General features: G+C 37.3%; 2 protein-coding genes across 2 annotated transcripts; both read left to right on the top strand.

Annotated features, from left to right (window-relative positions):
- Positions 1 to 3,176: 3,176 nt before the first annotated feature.
- On the top strand, positions 3,177 to 3,698 carry LOC130732553 (uncharacterized). The gene has a single exon (XM_057584577.1). The coding sequence runs from the start codon at positions 3,284 to 3,286 to the stop codon at positions 3,524 to 3,526; it is 243 nt and encodes an 80-aa protein (XP_057440560.1). The 5' UTR covers positions 3,177 to 3,283; the 3' UTR covers positions 3,527 to 3,698.
- Positions 3,699 to 9,564: 5,866 nt separating this feature from the next.
- On the top strand, positions 9,565 to 11,553 carry LOC130729911 (protein VAPYRIN-like). Its single transcript, XM_057581763.1, has one exon. It carries the CDS (start codon positions 9,796 to 9,798, stop codon positions 11,392 to 11,394), a length of 1,599 nt encoding a protein of 532 aa, XP_057437746.1. The 5' UTR covers positions 9,565 to 9,795; the 3' UTR covers positions 11,395 to 11,553.
- Positions 11,554 to 12,175: the final 622 nt, after the last annotated feature.

The raw sequence follows: 12,175 nt of genomic DNA, 5'->3' as shown, positions 1-12,175 counted from the left end.
TTTCTTGGTCTCGGTCAATCCATATCTTTGAATATTTTTGGATTGTACAATGGAGCAGGAGTTAGTTATGTCCTTGTTTTTATTTTCTGGAACTTGGTCCCCCACAGCATACCATTGGCGTGGTGTTGTGTTTTGTTGTTATAAGAGGAGAGGAGGGCCTCCAACAATTGATGTGTTGGTATCGTTATCTCCTTGCTATCTCACTAAGCGAATTTTCTTAATGGCTTTGCTTAAACTTCTAAGGTCCGCTTTCCTTCGCACCTTCAAAGGCCCTTTGGTCTATCGGCGGTGCTCCTACTCTGCTTTTCCATTGCATCATGGAGGAAACAAGGTGGTGTTTAGGCTCAGGACTGCTGCCACCCTGGCAGCTGGAGCTGTGGGGGCTTTATCTCTACCTCTATGATAGGGATGCCTATGATAGCCTTTTGCAGTGATGGAAATTGTGGTGGCGCTGGCTTCGAATCGGAAGGGAAAGAAGATGAAACTGACTCTGAATCTGAAGGAGAAGAAGTTGATGTGACTTGTTCCGAATCAGAAGGAGAAGAAGCTGGTGGTGCTGGCTTCTCCTTCCGATTCGGAGCCAGCGTCATCTTCTTCTTCACCTCCTTCTGATTCGGAGCCAGAGCCACCATCATCTTCTACTTTCGATTCCGAGCCAGCGCCATTTCAATTCCGAGTCAGCGCCATCATGATTTACGTCACTATCCTATGATAGCCTTTTGCAATGACGAAAATCCCTTACCCATATTAATATTAGTTAATTCATTTATAATTTTTAAAATTGTATAAAATAATTTTGCGATTTGAGTTTGAAATTTAAAATGAGTATTAAATAACGTAATTTGATCCAATTTTTCACTCAGATTTTAAATTATTTTGCTTAGACACAGAATATGTTTTTTTCACCCTAAATCATTTGTCAATTCATTCATAATAATTAATTGGATTTCTTTTACTTTTTTAAGAAAAAAATATAATTTATAGAATCATCTCCTAGATTAAGGAGTTAATATTCAATTTAAGTTAATGTGTTTCCTTTTTAAAAAAATTGTAAAAATAAATATTTAGATTTGAGTTTGAAATTTAAAATGAGTACTAAATCATAGTAATTGGGGCGAAATTTTCAGTTAAATTTTAAAAATTTTTTCTTAAATGAGTACTATATACTTATGGGACTTTCGCTGACTAAATCCACCCATAAACCTAGACCCCGGCTACTTTCATAACCAAAGCGTCAAGACAACAGCAAAGGTCACCTTTAGATCACATTGTAAAAAGTTTCCACAGGAAAAAAACATTTTACACGAAAAATAATTCATGTACAAACTAATAATTTTTGCTAACTCTTCATTCTCCTCCAACTCTTATGTCTCCTAGCTTTTACCACTTTTGCTAACTCTCGGAAACAATTTTTCATCTAATTTAAGTATATTTTTCATAATTTTAAAAATATTTAGTATTAAATATATATATATATATATATATATATGAAGTTTTTGTCAAATTTTATAAGTTGTGTGATACCTTTTGAAATTTTGTTTGGTTGAATTCTCATTTTTTTCATATCTGAATTCATTAATATGTGATTAAATAATGAAACCAATATTCCCCATAAGGATAAAAACGCTAGTATTAAAGATATTCACTGAGTTTTGTACTATGAAAATAATAGTTATACATACACACAATTTTTGTCATCGTCCAATTGATAGTACATTAGCAACAATTTTTAACTACCGTAAATGTTTAACATATTAGCGATGGTCAAACATTTACTTTTTTTTTTTTACTTTCAAAAAAAAGTAAATGTTTGACCATCTGCTAATATGTTTACCTACAACAATTATCCTTTGTAGAACTAACATTAAGCTTTTGACTTTTTCCCAAAAAAGAAAGCAACAAACAATTAACGTTTTGCACCTGTTTTACAAAACAGAGGACACCGCCAATTGGACTTTTCTTTTTGTTTAATCCGTTTATGGAGGATTGCTTGCGTTGCTGGGAACCTGGAAACAACGGTCTATATTCGTGGTTTTCTTTTGCCTATAAACTTTTCTTAACATTAGTTGTGCAATATATATGTTCCAATAATTGATCATTTAAATATGACAAATGACAGCAGATGAGATCATAAAACTAATTTTTTAGGTGAATTAAACAGTTTAATAAGTCAAACTATCTATTGTGCAAAATACATAAATATTAATAACTAATACTAATAAATGTTATCGAAAGTTAGGTTAAGTGATAAGAGTTATGAGACATAAATGTTGGATTAGTGATCCAGAGTTCAAACCCTAAGGAGGAACTAATTTACAAACATTACTAACAACTAATATTTACCTATTAAAAAACGAATACTAACAAATAAGAAATTACAATTTGTTATTATATTTCTTATTAACAATGTCTGTATTTGTTTATTAGGAGGTTATATATTATGTTGTATCAAATAAAGAATTACAATCTATTAAATACTATTAACATAAATCGTGTAAATCAGCTAGGTTGAAGTTCTTTTAGCTTCAGAAGAGTTTTAGCTTGAAAAAGAGTTAGTGAGAGGAATTTAGATTGACACAACTAATCACATTTTATGAGTTTGACTTATATTTTTCATAAGTTAATAGTTGAGTTTGAATCCTCTAATTATCAAATAAAATCTCAATTGATACGAACCCTCTTCTTCAGAAAGATTCTCTTGTACTCCTACTTGTTTTTTTTTTTAAGAGTACTCCTACTTGTTGACCTCCAAACATTAGACACCCTAATAGTAGGTTTTTTTATTTTTTACATCAGAAAGATAAATTTCATCCGTCAGGGATCAATCCCTGAACCTCCCCCTACCCATCCCATATGTCCCCAAATCCTACCACTTGAGCTATCCTATGGGACCCTGATAGTAGGTTTAGGTATGCTTCTTTTAGTTCTACTTCTACCATTTTTCTTAAAATAAAAAAAAAAGTAGTAGGTGAGTGGTATAAATTCCACATAATACGTGGGGAGAGAGAAAGGAACTTGCCATTTGTCATTTGATACTTGCAGTTGGCAGCTGAAATCAGCGGCGACCGCTCGCTGACTACAAACCACGGTTTTCATCTTACCACTAGCTTAAACCACAGTCCCCAGTTTCACTCAACCCCTGTCTTCCACCTCTCTATATATATACAACTTTGACATTTTACTTCTTCACAACCATCAATTTCATTCATAAAGCATCAAATCAACAGGCTCATATACATCTTGCTCTCTTACATTCTTCGATCTTCAATTTCATCAACAGTAAATGGCTTCGCTGATACTTCTCTTTTCAGAACTTGTTCAGAATCACGAGTGGAATGCTGCAGCTCTGTTAGCAGCATATCCTCCCTCTTCTTATTCATCTTGTTGTGCTGCTGCAAGAAAACCACTGAAAGATTATGAGGGTGGCATCATGGAGCAGGAGCAGAACAGCCAGAAAACTGAAGAGGTGGTGATGACAGAAAATCCAATGGAATCGAGGGTGTCTCTGGATTTTGTTTGGCCTTGAATCTTTGATTTACAGCCAAGTAGTTGCAGTACTGTAAATTGCTATTAGTTTTATGCACTTTGTTGCGTGATGAAAATTGATCTTGTGACAATTTTGCTATGTTCATGTGCTATTAGTGCATCTTAAGATCTTTTAATTTCCAATATCATATTCATTTTGATTTGTTCGATTAGATGAGCTATGTATGTGCGTCTTACTCATTGATGTTACTACGGTTTTCAATAAGTACTATATAATAGGGGCAACCATTGAGGCATATGAAGAAGCTTTAATTTTCAATTCTGAAACCAAAGCCTAAACAATTTGTCTATGTAATCAGTAAAATAACAAGGATAAAATGGGAGGTAGGTGTTATGTGTGGCGTTTTAAAAGAAAATGTCTCTTATTGGAGTTAAATTTGTTGGTTTATATAATAAACATTAGAATATGCCGTTCGATGGAAATCAAGAGATACAAGGAAGAAGAAGCTAGACGACACAAAGAGTAATATGGAGTTCAATTTATGGGTCCACACTAGGGTGGACCTTTATTATTTTGGTCCACCATTCTTGATTAAATATCAAGATTTCTAGAATATTCTTCTTATTAAGATTGAATGAATAATAAAAGAGCAAAAAATATAAATTGATCACCTTCTTCAACTCCGCCACCATCATTTGTAGAGCGTGCCAGAACAAGAATTGGGCATGCTCAAGAGCTACTCTGCCTTTCAAGACTAAAATGGAGGCTTTTCAATTTTCTTGTTCTGTTGGCTTCTTATTCCCCCACTTCGATGGGAGCAAGAAAGATGGAGGCTTTCTTGTGACTTCAGAAAAAAAATGGAAGGAAAATCACAATTAAGGGGTGGGAGAAGGTGAGAGAGGGATAAATTCTAAAATATTCTTATGTAAAATTTGTAATGCGGCCCCTAGTGCATTGGTTGACAAAAATAATAAAAATTCATCCTAATGAGCACCCAATTTGTGACAGACATCAAATGAGTTATTACAAGAGACTATAAAAGAAAAGTAAAGATACAATCTCTATTTTAAACTAAATCTATCACACAAATTCAACGCGCTAAAGACATAGGCCGATGGAAATTCTTCAAAAATTATCGACGATTTTATAGGCCAAAGCTAATATATATCAATGCAGAAATGATGATAGGCCGAAACTAATATGAACTATCAATGCAGAAATGATGATGACATATATCATCATGCTCGTAAATTGATTCTCTCGGACAGGTCAAACACTACGCCTAAGAGCTAAAACTAATGTAAACACCACGAGAAAATATGAATATTATTGCACTCATCACAATAAATCATCATATCAATATAACAAATTAATCATCACAAATTTAAAGTACATCACAAATAATTGTAACTTGACATAAGAAAAATAATACACAATGATAAAAAAAAATTAAAAGCTTCTCCAGCATTAAACATTCCAAATAACATAACTTAAATTTGCATTTCACTTAAAGAATTCAAGTGAAGTATAAGACAAATCAATGAAGAACGTGATTTCGGAAACTACATCCCCTGGTGCATCATCTGCATCCCCTTGAGTCAATGGAAATTACCAGACGAAGGAATCCCAACTTCTACAACATTTGAAGCTAGTTAAAGCCTTAAATGGCCAATTCAGCTCGACTTAGTCCGTGCATGTTCCTAAGGAAGAGAACGTCATAGCATACTTGCTATCAAAGTTTCATTCCATGGAATCATGTCGTGCGTCATCCATCCTCTCACAAAATGCATCCTTTGAAGTAGTACACAGTCTTCCCATAAATATTAATCGGATGAATCCGGATAAATCACTACAAGAGTGTTGATTGGGAAGGAACGACAAGCTTTCTGGTGGTTCGAGCTTTAGTGGAGGTGAAATCGTTATGCTCCGTCATCTTCAGCGCCTGGGAGTGGTCCCTGCGAAGACACTCCGACACTCAAGTTAGAACAGAGAAAAGTGGAGTTATGAAGTATATGCATTCCTTGTGTTCTCTCATGTCTTGCCTTTTATAGAGGTTTGGCTTTCGAGTAGGTAGTTACGAGTGCTTGATATTTTCTTGAGCATTGTACTCTTACCTTGGTTGTTGTGCCATAGTCACTTATATGATGTGGTGAGGAGAAAGTCTCGGGTCTTGAGATCTGGATAGTGATCAGGTCATTAGAAAGCTATCAATTCTATGGTGGGGGCGTCGTTTGTTCTTTATGCTGGTGGTCGGGTGAAGGATCTAGTCGGGTTGCTCCTAGGATGATTGGAATCTCTCAGAATTTTGTTGCGGTGAGACAGAATCCAACTACCGGAGCTAGCATATATGGAGTTTGTGCACCTCCTACAAATACGCCAAGAGTCTCAAAGTACTATTCTCCAATCGCTTCTTGCAAAGCTCTCACTCTCTTTAGCTAGTTTTCTTCAATGTCCAATGATGGCTTTTCATATTCTCTCAGTCATATGATGGCTTTTCATATTTTGTTACTTTTGTTAAGAGTAAAGTACACTCACCCCTCTCAAGGTTTATTAAAATTACACTCCACCCCATTTTTGTCTAAAATCTACACCCCACCCCATTTTATATAGATGCAAATTTAGTGACGAAAATTATTCTTCATTAATAATTAATTATTATTTAAATTGTTAATCAATAATTTCAAAAAATATTTTCAATATAATCCAATAAATTTAAAAATGAAAACATCACAGTCCTCCTCATTCTTTCAATCGCGGTCTTCCTCCATAAATTCACAATGCAAATTCTGCAATAGCACACCCGACCGGTTTACAAACCATATATCGAACATAGGGAAACATGCTTGTGTTTTCATATTTGGTAATAATTCAATTTTAATCAAAATAATCTCTTTATACCTCAAATTTTGAAAATTGGATTGTAGACCCAAAAAGCAAGACAAATGGGTGAAGAAAATAGAGAAACAGAATTAAGAAATATGAAGTGGATCAGAGGTTATTAGAACCCAACGATGCGGTGGAGCACCGTTTTTAACAAAATCCAACGACATCTTAAACCAACTGAGCGTTCGCTCGCAACTTAAAGGGGGTGAAGTTCACAAGAAGTAGTTGAACAGGTAGCTTTGGGAATGTGCGATTCACGTTCTGTGGTTCATGTCGCAACACAACTTTGATGCATGGTGGTGCCATGGGGTTTCACATTTTGGGACAGTGGCCGTCGTGTTAAAGGGAGCAAAGGCTTGGTGGTGACCGTTTGTGGTGAGAAATATGATTTGGAGACAGATAGGACGTGGACTTAACAGACAGAGTATATTCAGTAAAATTATTTTCATAAATTAATGTATGATAGTGTATATTCATTAAACTTATTTAAATTTTAACTAATTAGTAATTATTTTTTATTAGTGACGAATTTGTTTTCGTCACTAAATTTTGCCTTTATAAAAAATGGGGTGGAGTGTAGATTTAAAAAAAGAATGGGGTGGAGTGTCATTCTTGCAAACCTTGAGGGGGGTGAGTGTATTTTACTCTTTTGTTAATCATTTTATCAAAGTATGTCCTGATATATCTTTAAAAAGTAAATCAGATGTATATTGTGTTTTTATTCAATTTAAGCGAATTGTGAAAAAGTAATTCAATTTACGGTGTAAAATACAATTAAGATTAAGAGCACTCTTGAGTTCACATGAGATTTCAGCACAAGGTAGATGTCGACAAGATAGATCGAGCTCTATTATTTTATCTCAAAGACTCTCATATCATATAATTAATTTTACATGAAAAATTACAGATGGTGCTTAGAGATGATAATGTATGAGGTTCGGATAGAAAAAGAAGGATTTCTGGCGAGGTCAGGTTATGATTTAAAACAGTTACAATGATTAGGATTTTTTTTTGGCTTAAAGGGTCTAAAGGCCCCTGAGATTACAAAGGGAATCAAATTCAGGACCTGAAAAATTTTCGCATCAAATTGAGTCCCTAAGAAATTTTTTTTAATTCAATTAAGGCCAAATGTTGCCACAGCTCAATTTTGTCCTAGTCACTTTTACCACGTGGCTTTTATAATTATTTTTTAATTAAAAAAATTATTTTTTTAATTCCAACTCATTTATTTAAGTAGAAAAAAATTAAAAAACTTAATAAATCCCTAATGTAAATAAAATCTCTTAACTAAATAATAATAACAAAAAACATGAAACCCAACAAGAAATTAACAATCCCTTCAACATCAAACAACACAGATCTAGGGTTTCACTAACAATTCACAAATCTTCATCCTCAACCCCAACAACTGTTATCTTCTTCCTCAACTCCCAAAAAACCCATTCTTCTTCTTCTTCTTCCCCACCCCCACCCACCCAACAAACCCAAATCTTCATCCTCAACCCCAACAACGGTTATCTTCTTCCTCAACTCCAAAAAAATCCATTCTTCTTCTTCTTCTTCCTCTTCTTCCCCACCCCCACCCACCCAACAAACCCAAATCTCCATCCTCAACCTCAACAACTGTTATCTTCTTCCTCAACTCCAAAAAAACTCATTCTTCTTCTTCTTCCCCACCCTCACCCACCCAACAAACCCAGACAACCAGAACCCCACCACCCTCAATCCACATGCAAATCCGAGTTCAGTCTCACCTCACCAACCTAGATCCAGCCCAGATCGAAGCATATCCAGACAAATTGATGCAAGGAGATGGTAAAGGTGCAGCAAGGAGAGCTTGGGTTTGGCAATGGCAGCAAAAAAGTGTTGGGTGTGGTGGTTGGGGTGGGTTTCAGTTTTGTTGGTTGCTAGCTAAAGAAGATGAAATTTGGGGTGGGTAGATAGTGGTGGTGCGTGGGTTTGGAGGTGTTGAGGTGGGTTGGGTTCTTATTTCTGGATTCTGAATTTTTGGTGTGGTTATGGGTTTTCAATGGTGGAGGTTGAAGAGGTGAGGAAGGTTGCAGGGAGTGTTTTGTTTTATTTTTAGATTTAGGTTTTTATTTACATTAGAGATTTTATTAAGTTTTTTATTTTTTATTTATGCTTTAATATATGAGTTGGATTTAAAAAATTAAGTTTTAGGAATTTTTTCAATTAAAAAAAAATTAAAATGCCACGTGGAAAAGCTGAGTAGGCTAAAATTGAAGCCACTTCAGCATCAGACACACTTTGTCCTTAATTGAATTAAAAAAAATTTCTTAGGGATTCAATTTGATGCGAAAATTTTCCAGGTCCTGGATTTAATTCCCTTTGTAATCTCAGGGGCCTTTGGACCCTTTAAGCCTTTTTTTTTAAGGCAAGGAATCAGATTTCTGCTCGCCTCATCGCATGGTATATAGTAAAAGACAAAATCCAACTAGTAATACCAAGAGCAAAGCAACATTGCAGCATTTAATATTTCAACAGGGTTTCTATGGTCGACCGAGTAAACCAAAGTACCTCCAAGCCTCTACCTTGCACCCTCAGACTTAGTATATAAAATTCATGTTTCTTGTTAATGACATTACAAAATGTTCTCTCCAATGGCCAAAACCAAAGATCACTTGTGCCCTCTTGAAAGTGATATAGACTAAAACTGATAAAGAATTCCATTTTCCAATGTGACTTTCTCATAGATCATAGAAACAAGAAGAGAAATTAACAAAGGAAAAGCATCTTAACAGCATTATAATTTTGTACACACATTGTGGCATCACACAGCTATATAATAATAGTATCACCATATGTCACCATTCATGACGAAAATGCTAAAAATTCTGAATAACAACGAATTAGAAATTTGCCCTTTACACTGAAAGTGATGTGTACAAGAGACATTGATCTATTATGATCCATTTAATATACACAAGTGTTTCATGCATAACAACTTGTGATTGGTTCAGATAGTATATGCTTGATTCCTCAGCAAAGTCTTAGATTCGAGTCTCATAGGTAGATAAAACATCTGTTGGAACTTAAAAGAGTTCATCCCACGAAGATGTAAATGTTTCCGATTCAAACACGATTCTTCCTAGGAGATACCTTACACCAAAAACAAAGATTGTTTATGCAGAGTTCAGACAGGCAATAGAACAAGTCACAGTTGTTTTATACATCCCCACTTGGCATGTTCTCTGAGTAGTAAAGCCGGCACCTATTTCATTTCTTTCATAGAAAAACAACAGCCACCAAATCACCAAACAGTTCAGTTTTTCTTCAGTTTGAAAGCATCTGTTCTTGCTTTTCCTTCCAAAATTGATTCAGAATCTGAGTGAGTAACTTCATCATCAAACAAACACCTTAAAGACCAAACCTATAGTAGTAGTAGCAGAAAACCACAAACAAACATGGACAGGCTCATAAGCTTAGACCCATCAAACCTAGTCCCAATAAGAATCGAACCAGGTGAAAAATGTCACGGCCAAATCACCTTACGCAATGTCATGTACACCATGCCGGTGGCGTTCCGCCTCCAACCACTCATCAAGACCCGTTACACCGTCAAGCCACACTCCGGTATCATCTCCCCTCTTGCCACCCTCACCGTGGAAATCACCTACCACCTCCCACCAGGCTCCATCCTCCCTCACTCGTTCCCCCACTCCGACGACTCCTTCCTCCTCCACAGCGTGGTCGTCCCCGGCGCCGCCACCAAGGAACCTTCCTCCATGTTTGAAGCCGTCCCCAACGACTGGTTCACCGCCAGAAAGAAGCAAGTCTTCATCGACAGCGGCATCAAGGTCATCTTCTTAGGCTCACCAATCTTAACCCACCTCATTGAACACGGTTCCATGGATGAAATCAGAGAGGTTCTTGAATGCAGCGACCCATCTTGGAAATCTGTTGATTCCACTGACCCACAAGGCAACACGCTTCTCCATTTGGCTATCTCACAGAAGAGACCAGATCTTGTTCAACTGCTCCTTGAATTCAAGCCAAACATTGAATCAGTCAACACAAACTGTGCTCGTTCTGGTTCTGGTGACTCTGTTTCAACAACAACACCATTGGAGTTGGCGTGTTCATTGGGTGAAGCTTTGATTGTTGAGCTTCTGTTAGCAAACAAGGCGAACACAGAGCGAGCTGAATCGTCGACATGGGGTCCGGTTCATCTTGCGGCGAGGGAAGGAAACGTGGAGGTTCTGCGGCTTCTGCTGCTGAAAGGGGCAGATGTTGATTCAAGGGCTAAGGACGGGAACACGGCGTTGCACCTCGCCGTGGAGGAGCGTCGGAGGGACTGCGTGAAGCTTCTGCTGGCGAACGGGGCGAGGACGGACATCCGTAACGGGAGAGACGGCGACACGGCGCTGCACGTGGCGGCGGTCACCGGGGAAGAGAGCGTGATCAGGACGCTGTTGCAGAAAGGCGCGAACAAGGATGTGAAGAATGGGCAGGGGAAGACGGCGTATGATGTGGCGGCGGAGAACGGGCAGAAGCGCGTCTTCGACGCGCTTCGCCTGGGAGACGGGCTGTGCGTGGCGGCGAGGAAGGGGGAGGTGGGGGAGGTCGTGAGACTGCTGGAGGGTGGCGCCGTGGTGAACGGGAGGGACCAAAACGGGTGGACGGCGCTGCACAGGGCGTGTTTCAAGGGGAGGGTGGAGGCGGTTCGTGTTCTGTTGGAAAAGGGTGCAGAGGTTGACGCGGCGGATAGAGACGGTTACACGGCGCTGCATTGCGCGGCGGAGGCGGGGCATGCTGACGTGGCGGAGGTGTTGGTGAAGAAGGGTGTGGATGTTGAGGCTAGAACCAATAAGGGTGTGACGGCGTTGCAGATAGCAGAGACTTTGCACTATGTTGGGATAACGAGGATACTGTTGAATAGTGGGGCTAGTAGTGATGGTTTGGATCAAATGGCTCAATCTGAGAAGATGAAGATGGTGAAGAAGAAGAGAGTAGGAAGAAGAAACTCAGAGGTTGAACATTCAATGGCTTTAGCTGTTTTATAGTTGGTAATTTGCATCACATTTACATGATCTGTATTCAAATTTAGGTGATTGTTTGTTGGGTATAAATTGTGCAGAAAATTTGTAGATTGATCAAACTTGTTCTGATTTCCAGTGCTTATAAGTAATTATTTTCAAATTTATGAATAATGTTTCATGAGATGATACTTCTGTAAGTTTTTTTTTTTGATAAGCTAAAATTGCACTCAACTAGCAATGCTAACCCGAATACAGAGGAGGGGAACTAGTCAAAGAAAGACTAGAATCCACAAGATTACAAAAAGTAAATTACAAAATACAAATTAAAAGGAGCCATGCTTCCACTTCTGTAAGTGAATGAGTTTGTCCCTCTTAAGCTTTGAGAGTGATATTATACAACCAGCATTGAAAAAAGAGACTCTTTATAAGCTTTGAGTGCGAAACGACCAACAAAGTCTACATAGTAGTTGAGTTCCTTAAGCATTTAGTCAACGGTTTGATAGATGATGTGTTTGGAGAAGAATTATTTAGAGAGACATACTCATTTAATGTGATCTTAAAGACTCGAATGATTAGTCTAATAGATGTCAGTTGTTAGATATACCTTAAAGAAAAAAAGTAAGTTGAAAGTGAATTAGTGCACAAATAAGTAATAACACATCAATTAAGATCATATATAAGTAGTTACCAACTATTTAGGCTATTGTTGTGTTTCCATTTGGCAAGTTAATAGTTAGAGGTGGAATTTTAGTATAAGTTGTGATCCAGTTTTTTTTGTTTGTTCAAAAGTAGTGATCAAGTTTAA

Source organism: Lotus japonicus, chromosome 1 (assembly GCF_012489685.1).
Source record: "Lotus japonicus ecotype B-129 chromosome 1, LjGifu_v1.2".
In the NCBI taxonomy this organism is placed as follows: Eukaryota; Viridiplantae; Streptophyta; class Magnoliopsida; order Fabales; family Fabaceae; genus Lotus; species Lotus japonicus.
This window is presented reverse-complemented; position numbering and strand designations above follow the sequence as displayed.

Bases quoted from the DNA above. Each gene is read 5' to 3' on its own strand.
- LOC130732553 (XM_057584577.1), top strand. From the start codon at position 3,284: ATGGCTTCGCTGATACTTCTCTTTTCAGAACTTGTTCAGAATCACGAG.
- LOC130729911 (XM_057581763.1), top strand. From the start codon at position 9,796: ATGGACAGGCTCATAAGCTTAGACCCATCAAACCTAGTCCCAATAAGA.